This window comes from Pristis pectinata, chromosome 1 (assembly GCF_009764475.1).
Source record: "Pristis pectinata isolate sPriPec2 chromosome 1, sPriPec2.1.pri, whole genome shotgun sequence".
In the NCBI taxonomy this organism is placed as follows: Eukaryota; Metazoa; Chordata; class Chondrichthyes; order Rhinopristiformes; family Pristidae; genus Pristis; species Pristis pectinata.
This window is the reverse complement of record NC_067405.1, coordinates 25922557-25937408: the sequence shown is the minus strand read 5'-3', so window position 1 is coordinate 25937408 and position 14852 is coordinate 25922557. Positions and strand designations below refer to the sequence as shown.

The 14852-nt window shown below is 39.6% G+C and overlaps 1 protein-coding gene across 1 annotated transcript in view; it reads right to left on the bottom strand.

Moving 5' to 3' along the window:
- The window catches only part of LOC127583300 (low-density lipoprotein receptor-related protein 1-like), a 1307163-nt gene that overhangs the window by 232789 nt on the left and 1059522 nt on the right, over positions 1–14852 (bottom strand). Inside the window, exons 43-45 of the mRNA XM_052039177.1 lie at positions 5819–6023; positions 1677–1869; positions 9–134 (exon numbers count right to left, since the gene is read on the bottom strand). Coding sequence (XP_051895137.1) covers positions 9–134; positions 1677–1869; positions 5819–6023 — 524 coding nt within the window. The remainder of the gene's footprint in view (positions 1–8; positions 135–1676; positions 1870–5818; positions 6024–14852) is intronic.

The window sequence follows — 14852 nt, the reverse complement described above, 5'->3', positions numbered from 1 at the left end:
CAACTTACCAGAACATCTGTTGTCATCTAATAGTATTCGTTCTCCCCTGCAAGAACAATTTACTTGGCCATCAGCAGTCAATAGGCAAAGGTCATGACAACCTCCATTCATTATCTTGCATGAAGACAACTCACCTAGTTTAAAAGAAACGATTTTCCATCACAACTGCAAGATGTCGTTACTAATAAGCAAAATGAGTGTCTGCTAAAAATCCTTTGCTTCTTGTTATTTAAGAAAGCCATGGTAAAGTTGCAAGAAACTGTAGATTTTGCTGATCATTTTTATATCTAAGAAAATTATTTAAAAGACATCTTAACAATAAAAATATGAGTTCATAATGTTTCCAGATGCCCTGATAAAATGTTGGAAACAATTTTAACTTGGATTTCCACCAGTTTATGTATATGGTTCTAAAGCTGCCAAAATTAGATGAATTATTAGTTCTGAATTCAAATCTCTTCCCAAATTGCAAATCAGAATTAGTAGGGTAAAATTTCTTAACATCCAATGCTAAGGGTGGTTTTATTGGCAAACTAAGCAATACTTTCTACCTTATCCAAAAAAACAATTCAATTTTATTATTATAATTTCTATACATGGCCATTTCAAAATATAAGTACCTAAAAGAAAATATTTTAAATTATTTGTCTGTTTCAATCCTTATTCTGCACCCTACATAATGATTAAAATGTTAATTAAAAATAGTTACCTGGCATACCACTGTTCAACCAAATTGGTGGCACAACCGCTGGATGCCAGGAATTCCCTGACATCAGCAGATGTTGGAAAAGGGAAAGTTTTCCCCACAGGCATTGATGGATCTTACTGGAGAACACTTATCTAGCCAGTGGGAGGCGCTGTTACTCTGCTGCTGGTGGCAAGTTCTGAGCCATTATTGAACTTTGATTTCAAGTAATAACAGCTATGGCCCCACTGGTGTTTAAATAGCATTATGTTATTGCTTTGTATATATTTCAAGAAGGTAACCATACTATTATGGGTTTCACAAATTTAAAAGTAATAGAAGAGTCGAGTATCAGTGTGCTTAATTTTGCTTTTCAAAATTCTCATTTAGATGGATTAATACTACTTTGATTTATACCATATGCTTTTAATATAATTTAGTGTTCTATTCTGATTGAAAAATACATGTAAAAAATAAACTGCATTTATCTTAGCATAAATATCTGAACTCAATTGCAAATGGTGCAACAGTTGCATGAAAACCTTCATGTTCTGAAATGTTGCTGTGTAACATTGGACAAAGTGGAAACCAACTCTCAGTCAGAGGGCCCTGATTAAACCTGAGCAAATGAGACACATGATACCAGACCACTCTGCCATCATTTGCAACCTATTCTCCATGTCAACACAGCTTCTCCACATCCACAATGCATGCTGGCACTGCCAGCAACACCCACGCCTTGGAAATAAATGTAGAAAAAGTTCCAAAGATTGAAGGTACAATTTGAAGCAGTATTTTTGGAAATCTCATTTCATGGTACCGACATATCTGGAACTCTGATGACTGGTTCACTGGTAGTAGCTATATGATATGATATTTCACAAAGAAATACTTTACACAGCAGTTCAAGTGCATTCTGCAACATATAAACATATCTGCAAACAGCCATTGAAAACAAATTTTCAATGTCATGATACCAAACACAACTTACAATTATTGGTATCATTAGCTACAACCATAATTCCCATAGGTTGATGTGCTGTATCAGAACGCAGCACTTTAACTTCTCCTCCTGTGTATTTATCACAACGCATTACAGATCTTTGCATCCAGTCCGTCCAGAAGATGTAATCACCATAAATAGCTAAGCCGAAGAAAGTGCCTGGTCCAGATTTCAGAACTACCTGTGTTAGCACAAGAGGGAAAAAGACCTTAATTTATTTTTCTTGACCAAGCATGAGTTATGACAATGAAAGCTATTATGGAGTCAATTATGAGTTTTTATTCTCAAATAACTGATAGACGTGATTTCTATATTGATTATTTTGGAATATATATAGAAATTCACCCACAGATATTAAAGCAGTGGTTGTATGCTGCACTCTTTCTCTGAAACTTAATTGCATTGAAGTTTATGGGCATTAGGTTTTGGAAGTAGAGTACAACACATCATAGCTATTGTATTGCCAGTTTAGCACAAACAAACAAGGATGTGTTCTGGCCCAATAAAATTTACAACAATGAAACAACTGATTCAACTGGTCTGTTTTGTTACTACTCCTCATAAGCTTCCTCCCTTTCCTCTTCAACTTGCTCTAACAGTATTTCTTTTGCATATGTTCAATAGATCCTGATAGAATATTACTTAGGCTTGTACAGAAATAAATCCCAGTGAGGCATATTCATCTCACAGAAAGATGGTGTGATGTAACTTGGTAATTGACCATTTTCTGCTTAATTGTACTCTAAGTGATTAAATGACTAATGAAAGCTACAAAAATAGTTTTAATAATAAAAATTCCTCATTTTATGTCTTGGAATTTTCTATTGCCATATGTTCCAAAGCTTAACTTATTATGCAGCAATCTTCAATGTGTAATGATCAAATGCCTAATTTGTTCTCATCAGTCATTCATTCTAAGGCCTTAAAATGAACTTGAAATGGCAAATTTTAATGAGTTAGTAGTGGTTAGAGAAAAATGCATGTCATGAAAGTAAGTTCAATTACTCTTTGGGCACTAAACAATGATTAATGAATTACTATCAATGATTAATCTGTCTTAATCATGACATTTTGTACCCTTAATCATTGCTGAACTGCAATTTACAATAACTCTTAATACATTAAAATAATGTAGATGTTACAAAACTAGGGCTAATATAGTAATATGAAATATGGGTCACTCTGTGGTATAATATGCTCTGAGCGACTGGGGTTTGATGAACTGCCAAATGCAATGGAAGATTAAAAATTTTGTAGTCTACTGACTGATGAAATGTTAAAGGTGACAGTGAATGGAGAGAAATAGCAATGTTAAAATGCCAAATGAACTTGTTTTTGCCTGAGATGTCTTGTTATTCTCAAACAGGAAACAATGGCTCATGTGCCAAATTATCAGAGACCAAAAGGCCCAGTTAGAATAGATCTCAGTTTCTGCAGCTGTAGCATTCAGCAATAAAGATGGCTCTTCCTGCTATTGAAAATAACTAATTGTATTCACCCTGAAATTCGCAGAACCAAAGCATTGCAACCCAACTGTTTCAATTCATACAATTGCATTATTACATCTAGATACAGCAAGTTGACAAGAAGGCATATGGAATGTTGGCCTTCATTACATGAGAAATGGATTACAAATGGAGGGAAGTCTTGCTATATCTGTACAGGATTTTGGAGAAATGACACCTGGAGTAATACTTGCATCTTTTGTCTTACATATTAACTAAACATCTATGTGCAGTACTACATTCTTATATTCGGCATTAAACAGTGCCAATGTGGTATTGTTTCTACTTATAATAGTGATCTGTATCATGTGTTTAAATCTCTATGAAATGCAATATTTAGGTACTCCACCAGGAAATTATGGTATAGCTAGATTTCAAGATTAGTTACTTAATAAGCCAGTAGACTCGATTACAACTCAACACATAGCCCAGTTTCCCATCTCAAATATCATTCAGATATTGAGAATGTCCATTTTACAGGACTCAGTATGTGATTACTATAAGACATGAAGTATAAACTTGGCTTTGAGGTGGTGTAGCTAAGGTTGATTATTAGACTAAGTGAGTTGCTTTATGAAGAAACAGCAAGTTAGGCCATTATTCTCTGTAATTTAGAAGAACAAACAGTGATCTCAGTGAGGTATTTAACATTTTGACACAAATTGAAATGATAGAATCTGTGAAGATGCTTCTTTTGGTGGAGGAATCTAGAACTAGCATAAGCACAGTCTCAGGATGAGCAGTCAACCACAAGGCTGAGATGCAGACAAATTTATTCTCTTAGAGGGTTATGAACTTTTAGAATGCTCAGAAGTTAGTACATAGAGTATAGATAATTCTTATAGTTCTGAATCAATTAGTATAGTTCAAGGTAGAGATAGATACGTTTTTGGACTACAGGGGAATTAGGGTTTATGGAGACCAGGTAGGAAAATGGAGTTAAGACCAAGATCAGACAGCTGTGATCTTATTGAATGGGGAGCAGGCTTGAGGGACAATATGGTCCATTCCCATTTCTATTTCTTGTGGTTTATTCATTAGCATCTCTTTCTTTACGATTGCTGTCAATAGGAAAAGGACAGCACCTTCATAAAAGACGCACTATCCTAACTTAGAAATATAATGTTTTTTCCATCAGTAAACAATGATTATTCTTTGTTATTGCTGCATCAAATACTATAATTTGCTACTTAGTTCTGATGACCAGTTTCATCATTGCTGATCAGGGCAACGCTGGCCGGCATTGTCCATATTCTGAAAACACAATCAAATGATCTTCTAATCTTAATCATACTTGTATTGACATTTTTGAACTGAAGTCATGTCTGACTTTCTCTTTAGAGTGAGAATATTTTAATGCATTATAGAATCCAGCCAAAATTTTACTGTGCAAAATAAAAACAAACTATTGTGTTGTTTTAAACTCATCTTGTGTTACGTGGCACCAATGTGGCAACTGTTTCTACTTATAATTGTGATTACATAACATGAGCTCACATCTCTATACGATGCCCTAACACAGAAATATGTGGTTCTGCCCATTCGTTTTTGTGTTTCCCTCTCACATAACACTAGTCCTGCTCCTAAGTGTCCATCCAATTCCTATTTACCATTTTCTTATTTATAACTATATGTCTGATCTTTGTTTAAGTATCTGCATTAATTAAAAGCTTAAATCATTAATTCTAAGGTAAAATATGTTTCTCCAGTTCATTGTCCTACAATTTTACATTTCATATATGTCCTTAATCTACATTTGTCTATATTCACTCATCCTTTTAAATTCCAAACACCTTTGTCAAATCAATCCATAAGTCCCACTATTCTGATAAAAAAAATAGCAAGTACTGAGTAAAATTATTGGCACACATGCACTCTTCTGTTTGGCTCAGTAGTTATATACTATCTCTGAAACTTCAGATATAGCGTGGGGCAGAGTTCAAACATGCAAGAGGTAAGATGAGTGCAATACACCACTAAATGCAGCAGTGGGAGATCTGTGTGGTTTTAACTGCTGGCCTTTATCTATACTCTGTCTACCAGTTACAGACAAGGATCAGGAGACAGTTTGAGGGAACAATTGGCTGACAAAGGCTTGGGGTGGGAGGGAAAGGGATGGAAAGGTAGACAATTTTAAATATAATCACTGAGAGCACCTCTCGTTCTTCTAAATTCCACACAGTGGGGGATTAACCTTCCCTCACAAAACAGTCCATTGTCCAGTTTCTCCTGACTCCAAAAGGAAAGTAAAAAAAATACTTCTATGGACCTTTCTGACTCTGAATCCTCTTTCTATTCTCTTTTCCTGGTGAAGAAGTCAAAATGATTTCCCAAATTAGGCTATGGTTTAAATTGCAGACAAATGCCTTCAGATGGGTGTCTTTACTATCAGTGCAGAAGAAGTGAAGATGTTTAGCAAAAAGTCAATGTGTAAGTCATCCTACCAACATTAACTGTTTGATTTCTAGCAAGAAACAAGCTAGCCATTGAAATAGTTTGTTGAACGTATGTGAAAATTGGCTAAAGCAAGAGCATGCATGATAAGCACTTTTTTTCAGGGTGCCATATTGATGAATGTGATGCAATTTAAGTTCTTTGTTATAAAATTCAAAATTTGTGACTTACGTATCTGTGTGTTCCATCATATTCACACCTTTCAATTCTTCCGACAGAACCATCAGAGAAATACAGTTTCTCCGCTCGATGATCAATTGTAAGTCCGTTTGGTGTGAAAATATCAGTGCTAACAATGACTTGAACATTTCCTCCAGAGAGGGTTGCTTTCATTATACTTGGCTGCTGTTCATTCCAGTTTGTCCAGAACATCAAGCTGCATAAGTTAAAACAAATTATCACGTCAAATCTTATGAAATAATTTCACAATTTGTAAATGGTACTGAATGTGTTGGGAAATGCTAAGAATAGGGCCAGTTTATCTCAGGTTGTCAGTGGATGCTAGAATGAATCCTTCAAAGCACACTTCAAGCTAGATTCTGCCCTTGACACAAGCATTCTTGACTCTATCCCACAGCACACTATCTGGCACTCTCAACATTGCCCAAGAATGATAAGAAGTTGAAACGTCATTTGAAAAGCTTCAAAATCTCTGGAGCAGACAGTATGCCTGCAGAAGTTATAAAACTTATTAGAAAAAAACTTCAGTCACAAATTCATGGTCACACCTTGACAAGGAGGGCATGCCAGGGGATTAAGATGCTGTTGTCACAGGCATCTTCAAGAAAGAAGAAAAATCCAGTTGTAGTAAGCACAAAGGGATCTCCCTGCTGTCTGCGCCAGTGAAAGTAATTGCCAAGATTGTCAGCCATCTCTTCCCAATAGCCAAGGAGCTGCTACCTGAAGGGTATAAGTCAATGTGCCTTACAGTAAATATCTAAAGGCACAATGGACATGATCTTCACCTATGACAACTTCATCAGAGGGAGCAGCATCAATTGCTATACATCACCCTTTCTGACCTTGCAAAAGCCTTTGCCTCTGTCATACAAGAGAGACTATGAAGCAGCATTCTCAAATACGGCTGCCCTTTAGAAAAATCACCATTTTTCTCCATCTGCTATCAAACAGCCTGCAAGCCATGACTCCATAAAATAGGTCTGCAACAGCCAAAGTCCCAGTTCAGACTGGCATCAGGCAATGCTATGCCATTGTTCCTACTCTTTTCTTGATCTTTCTAGATGCAGTACAGTAACCCATCCCAAGCAAGCTTCCTGCTGGGATGGAGTTAATCAATAAAACAAATGGAAACTCTCAACCCATGTCACCTTTGTTCCAGAACCAAGACTCTTTTAGGCAAATAGATAACTTTCTTCAATGTGTTCAGGGCCCCACTCATTCAGGTAAACAAAGTAACCAAGTGATTCAATTTGCACTCATCCAGGGAAATAGAGGACACATTCCATCGTGGACGGAAATTAGACATATACATTAAACATATACTGAACATATAGATGTGGTTGGTCATATGGCAGGCATGGTAGTGTAATGGGCAGGCACGGTAGTGTAGTGGTTAGCATGACGCTATTACAGCGCCAGCGACCCAGGTTCAATTCCTGCCGCTGTCTGTATGGAATACCTAGAGGTGCAAGGCAAGATAGATCCAAGCCAACATGGTTTCGTGAAGGGAAGATCCTGCCTGAGCAACCTATTGGAGTTTTTTTGAGGAAATCTTGGGTAGGGTGGATAAGGGAGAGGTGGTAGATGTTGTGTATTTAAACTTTCAAAAGGCCTTCAATAAGGTGCCGCACAAGAGACTGATTTATAAGATGAGAGGTCATGGAATTACAGGTAGGATAACAGAATGGGTGGAGCACTGGCTGGTTGGCAGAAAGCAAAGGGTGGGAATAAAAGGATCCTGTTCTGGTTGGCTACCGGTTACTAGTGGTGTTCCTCAGGGGTCGGTGTTGGGGCCGCTTCTTTTTACTCTGTACATTAACGATTTGGATGATGGAGTAAATGGTTTTGTGGCTAAGTTTGCAGATGACACCAAGATAGGTGGAGGAGTAGGGAGTATTGAGGAGACAGGAAGGTTGCAGAGAGACCTAGATAGTTTAGGAGAATGGGAAAGGAAATGGCAGATGAGATTCAATGTTGAGAAATGTGCAGTTGTACACTTTGGAAACAGAAATAAACGGGTAGATTATTATCTAGAAGGGGAGAAAATTCAAAGTACAGAAGTACAAAGGGACTTGGGGGTACTCGTGCAGGATACCCTAAAGGTTAACCACCAGGTCGGATCAGTGGTAAGGAAAGCGAATGCTATGTTGGCATTCATTTCGAGAGGTATAGTGTATAAAAGTAAGGAAGTGTTGATGAGGCTCTACGAGACACTAGTGAGGCCTCATTTGGAATACTGTGTACAGTTTTGGGCCCCATATCTAAGGAAGGATGTGTTGATGTTGGAGATGGTTCAGAGGAGATTTACGAGGATGATTCCTGGAATGAAAGGGCTTACATATGATGAGTGTTTGTCGGCTCTTGGTCTGTACTCACTGGAGTATAGAAGAATGAGAGGGGACCTCATAGAAACATTTAAAATGTTGAAAGGACTGGACAGAGTAGATGTGGCCAAGCTGTTTCCCTTGGTGGGTGAGTCCAGGACCAGAGGGCGCAATCTTAGAATTAGAGGGTACAGGTTTAAAACAGAGATGAAGAGAAATTTCTTTAGCCAGAGGGTAGTGAATTTATGGAATTCCTTGCCACGTACAGCTGTGAAGGCCCGATCATTGGAGGCATTTAAGGAGGAGATAGATAGATATCTAATTAGTCAAGGTATCAAGGGATATGGGGATAAGGCCGGAAATTGGGGTTCTAATAGTTTTTTTTGTTTTTTATTCTCTGTTAATGGAGCAGACATCCCCCCCCAACATTTCTCATTTCTTTTTTCTTTTCCCCCTTTTCTTTGGAGCGACTCGATGGGCCAAATGGCCTACTCCTGCTCCCTTGTCTTGTGATCTTGTAAGGAGTTTGTATGTTCTCCCCCGTCCGCGTGGGTTTCCTCCGGGTGCTCCGGTTTCCTCCCACATTCCAAAGACATACAGGTTAGGAAGTTGTGGGCATGCTATGTTGGTGCTGGAAGCATGGCAACACTTGTGGGCTGCCCCCAGAACACTCTACACAAAAGATGCATTTCACTGTGTGTTTCGATGTACATGTGACTAATAAAGAAATCTTATCTTATCTTATAAACATTCCTCATTACGATTAGTCATACAGACAAATAGAGAACACTTTTCAATATGTTTGGAGCTGCAGTGATCTAGGCAAATAGGAAATGTAAGTTGAAACAAAAAACAACAGCAGATGCTGGAAATCTGAAACAAAATGCTGGAAATGCTCAGCAGGCCAAGTAGTACCAGTGAGAAGGGAAACAGATTTGACATCCTGGGTCAGAGCAGGAATGGGATGGTGAATTCAAGTGACAGGTGCCCAGTAGCTCAGAAGTGCCTTTGAGGATGGAAAGAAACGTTTTGCAAAGCAACAAATGATCAGCGCAGTGATCTCAGTGGGTTAAGCAGCATCTGTGGGGGGAAAGGAAATGTCAAAATTTCATGTCAAGAACCCTGCATTCGGACTAATAGTGGAGAAGGGAGTCAGTAGTAAAGAGGAGAGGGACAGTGGTGCGTCTTGGGCCAGAGGTGGTTGGTGGACTAAGGACAGGTGAAGGATAATGAGCAGATTGACCTGCCGGGTTCCTCCAGCAGACTGTATTTTTTTCCTCTAGATTCTAACATCTGCAGTGTCTTGAGTCCCCTTTCTGCAAAGCGGTTGCTCAAACTTCATTTGGCTTCCACATTGTGAGGACAATACATTGTACGTAACAAATACAGTATACTAAACTGGAAGAACTGCAAGTGCTGTGATGCTGCACTGGAAGACCTGTTTGGGTCCCTGGATGCTAGGAAGAGAAGAGGTAAATGGGCAAATGTTGTAACTCCCGCAGTTACATCTGTAAGTGTCAGAAGAAGGGAGGCAGTCGATAGAGATGGAATTGGAGAAGGAACAGTCCCTTAAGAATGCTGAAATAGAGAATAATGTGATTGGAACTGCACTCATCCAAAAAATACAGAATGTTCTTTAGTGTGGATGGAGCAGGACTCCTTCAGGCAAACTGAGGACACTCATTCACAATCATGATTTGTGCCTCATTAATGGTGGAAAGGCTTTGGGAAAATGGACTTCTAAGGTACCAAGTTCATTTCAGTTTTGGTTGATATTGTTCCCCAGGATATCAATGGTGTTGGATTGGATGATAGTAATAAATGGAAATGGTCACTCTGCTCTTGTTTGGAAACTGTTATCGCCTTGCACTGTATGGAGTGACTATAATTGGGCATTTATAATTCCAAGTCCTCAATTTGTCTTTTATGTGTGCAGAAAATGCTTCTTTGTATGAAGATGAAAAGACTACAGATGCTGGTGATCTGAAATAAAAGAATAGAAAATGCTGCAAACACTCAGCAGGTCAGGCAGCATCAGTTGAAAGAGAACCAAAGTTAACATTTCAGGTAGAAGACCCTTCATCACACTTTTTAACTATCACCAACTCTGCTTCTCTTTTCACAGATGAGACCAAACTTTTGAGTGTTTCCAGTATCTTTTATTCTTATTTACTCATCAACCCCCTAGTCCATGTTTCCATTTCCATCGACACTCACCTTCTTAAGCCCTTTCCCATGCAAATGCTGAATATAACACTTGTCATTTTATCTCTTCCATTCCCACCATTCAAGGACCTAAATAATCCTTCCAGCTGCTATTACAATTCATGCACTTTTTCCAATGTAATCTGCTACATTCATGTTTGCAGTGCAGTCTCCTGTGCTTTGGAGAAACCAAAAACAGACCGAGTGGCTGCTTTTTCGAGCCCACGTGTTTAAGCCACAAGGATGACACTGAACTTTGTGATGCCTGCTACTTATTTCTGGTATTGGTATTGGTTTATTATTGTCACTTGTACCAAGGTACAGTGAAAAGCTTGTCTTACAAACCAATTGTACAGGTCAATTCGTTACACAGCGCAGTTGCATTGAGTTAGTATAAAGTGCATTGATGCACTACAGGTAAAAAACAGTAACAGTACAAAGTGTCCCAGCTACAGAGAAAGTGCAGTGCAATAAGGTGCAAGGTCACAACAAGGTAGATCGTGAGGTCATAGTCCATCACATTGTATAAGGGAACTGTTCAATAGTCTTATCACAGTTGGGTAGAAGCTGTCCTTAAGTCTGGTGGTACATGCCCTCAGGCTCCTGTATCTTTTACCTGATGGAAGAGGAGAGAAGAGAGAATGTCCCGGGTGGGTGGGGTCTTTGATTATGCTGGCTGCTACACCAAAACAATGAGAGGTAAAGACAGAGTCCAAGGAGGGGAGGCTGGTGTCCGTGATGCACTGGGTTGTGTCCACAACTCTCTGCAGCTTCTTGCGGTCCTGGGCAGAGCAGTTGCCGTACCAAGCCGTGATACATCCAGATAGGATGCTTTCTATGGTGCATCGTTAAACCAAATTTCTTTAGCCTCCTGAGGAAGTAGAGGCACTGGTGAGCTTTCTTGGCTGTGGCATCTACGTGATTTGACCAGAGCAGGCTGTTGGTGATGTTCACACCTAGGAACTTGAAGCTCTCAACCCCCTCGACCTCAGCGCCATTGATGTAGACAGGTGCATGTACACCGCCCCCTTTCCTGAAGTCAATGACCAGCTCTTTTGTTTTGTTGACATTGAGGGAAAGGTTGTTGTCATGACACCATTCCACTAAGCTCTCTATCTCCTTCCTGTACTCCGACTCATCACTGTTTGAAATATGGACTACAACGGTGGTATCATCTGCAAACTTGTAGATGGAGTTAGAGCAGAATCTGGCCACACAGTCGTGAGTGTATAGGGAGTAGAGTCGAGGGCTGAGTTGTCTATCCAACTCCCATTTTTGCCTGTCTGTCTGCAGCCTCCTGCACTGTGACAAGGGACCCAATATACATTTGAGGAACAGCACCTCATCTTCCACCTGGGCATACTACAGCTTTCCAGATTCAACATCAAATTCTAAAACTTCAGCTAACTTGTTTTCTCTGGCTCTGTCACTTTTATTTCTCCATGAGCACTGCCTAATCTACTGGCATGTCCAAAATTCTGCACTTTGCAACTTTTACATTTCTGTACTTGTGTTCTCACTCTCCACCTGCCCTCATTTCATTTATTCGATATTCCTTTATTTAACACATCTCTCTCTAATTCCCCCCATTTATGCATTGAGCAGAAGATATGGTTTACAGTTTATCCCTAGCAGCCCTGGCCTTATCTTATCAGATTTATTCCCTTCGCCCTAAATATCATTCCCAGCCTCTCTGCAATGCAAAACCTTGTTCTGACAAAGAGTCTTTAAATTCTGTTTTTCCTTCTGCAGAAGCTGCCTGACCTGCTGAGTATTACAAGCATTTTCTGTTTTTACTATAAAAGGAGTACTGCGCTTTTGAAAACCAGACTTCATTTTTTTCCTGATTAGATGACAAGATTCAAGTATCATAATGCTGTAAAATATCATTCTCAACATATCAAGTGAAATAGACCAACATGAGTAGATTCTTTGGGATAGGATTTACTCACATCTGGAAAAGCATTGACTCATTTGGGATAGTCGACATAGATTTGTGCAGGGGAGGTCATGTCTTACAAACTTGTTTTCAATTTTGAAGAAGGTGACAAAGATGATTGATGAGGGTAGGACAGTTGACATTGTCTACATGGTCTTTAATAGAGCATTCAATAAAGTCCCTCATGGTCGGCTGATCCAGAAGATTCATGGAGACTTGGTAGATTGGATTGAAAACTGTCTTGGACTCAGAAGACAGGGCGTAGTAGTTTTTTGACTGGAATTCTGTGAAAAGTGGTGTTCCATAGTGATCAGTGTTGGGACCTCTGTTGTTTTGTGACATTTATATAAATTATCTGAACAATAACATAGGTGGCTGATTAGTAAGTTTGCAGACCACACAAAAACTGGCTGAGTTGTGGGTAGTTATCAAATGATACAGCAGGATATAGATCAGTTGGAGATATGGCGGAGAAACGGCAGATGGAGTTTTAACTGGACAAGTGTGAGGTGATGCACTTTGGGAGGTCAAATGTAAGAGGAAATTTTACAGTAAATAGCAGGACCCTTTGGAGCACTGATGTACAGAGGGATCGTGGAATGTAAGATGATGAGAGGCATTGATAGGGTAGATAGTCACAATCTTTTTTTCTCTCCCAGGGTGGAAATGTCAAATACTAGAGGGCATAGGTTTAATGCGAGAGGGGGAAAGTTTAAAGGAGATGTGCAAGACTAGTTTTTTTTTACACAGAGAAAGGTAGGTGGCCTGGAACATGCAGCCAGGGGCAGTGGTGTAAACAGATATAATATCAACATTTAAGAGGCATTTAGACAGGCACAGGACCGGGCAGGGAATGGAAGGATATGCACCACATGCAGGCAGATGGAAATGGCACAGACATCATGGGCCAAAGGCTCTGTTCCTATGGTGTACCATTCTACGTTGTAAACAATTCAAATCCAAAAGTGACATGCCTTAACAACAGAAATATGAGTTGAACAAATTAGACAGTCACAGCCCACTTCCCACTGAGACACAAAGTCATGAATTCAAGCATCATTCTTCATACATTATCAAAATAATCCAGGCTAGTGTTGAAGAACCACTTTAGTTGTGGAGTGTCAACTTTCAGGTGAGATGCTGAGCTGAAAGCCAACTTCACTACACAAGTGAGCAGCAACTGCATGTGCATGACTCAGTCGTCATACTGAATGACAGAATGCTAAAAATGAATTTGTGCCTTAAGTGCAAAATACTCACTTATTATGGCACAGGAGGAGGTCATTCAGCCCATCAGATCCATGCCAGCTCTCAGCAGAGAAACCCAATCAGTCCCATTCCACTCTTCCCCTGTAGCCTTACACCTTATTTTCTCTCACATTCCTATCAACTTATTGATAAGAAGTTGGCTAAATAAGAGGCAGCAGAGGACTGTGGTGAATGATTTTCAGTCTGGAGAAAGGTTAATAGTAGTATTATCCAGGAATTGGCGTGTTGGGGCCTTTTCTTTTTTGATCTGTAGTCATGACCTACACTTGGAGGTGCAAACTACAGAGATGACACAAAACTTGGAATTCTAAGAGGAAGCTGATGGATTGTAGCAGGATACAGACAATCTGATAGAATGGGTAGATGCCTGGCAGATGAAGGTTAATGCAGAGAAATGTGAGGCAAGGATCTTTGAGAGGTGATATAGAATAAGGTTCTAAAACAGGCTCTGGAGTGACCAAGGGATATGAGTGCACAAATCATTAAGAAAGTGGTAGCACAGGTTGAGGAAGCAGTTAATAGGGCAAGCACAGTTTTGGGCTTTATCAATGAAGGTAAATAGTATAAAAGCAGGGATGTCTTGTTGAACCCTCGTAAAACATTAATATTGAGCACCAGTTAGTGCTGGTGCTCTTAACTCTAGTGATTGGGTTTGATTCTCACCTCCACTGATGTCTGTGGAGTTTGCAGGTTCTCTCTATGATGGTTTGGGTTTTCCCCATGTGTTCTAGTCTTTTCCCACAACCTAAAGAATTGAAGGTTGGAAGATTAATTGGTGACTGTAAATTATCCCTGGTGTGAGTGACTGATAAGAGAGCTGGAGGGAGCTATTGGGCATGGGAAAGAGAATGGGACACTGGGAAATAAATGGGGGAATGAGTACAATGCGATTGATCTGATGGGCATGGACTCAAAGGGCTAGATGGCCTCCTACTATGTTGTAAGGAAATATGAGAAGTCATCGGCCTGTAATCAAGTGGAGTTTTCAGTTCTGGTCACCACCAATACAGGAAGGATGTGAAGTATTTGGGATAATCTCAAGAAAACGGCATCCATCATTAAGGACCCTCACCATCCGGGACACACCCTCTCCTCATTACTACCAGCGGGAAGTAGGTACAGGAGCCTGAAGACCCACACTCAACGTTTTAGGAACAGCTTTTTCCCCTCCACCATCAGATTTCTGAACGGTCCATGAACACTACCTCATTATTCCTCTTTTGCACCATTTTATTTGGTAACCTGTAGTAATTTTTATGTATTGCACTATACTGCTGCCACAAAACAA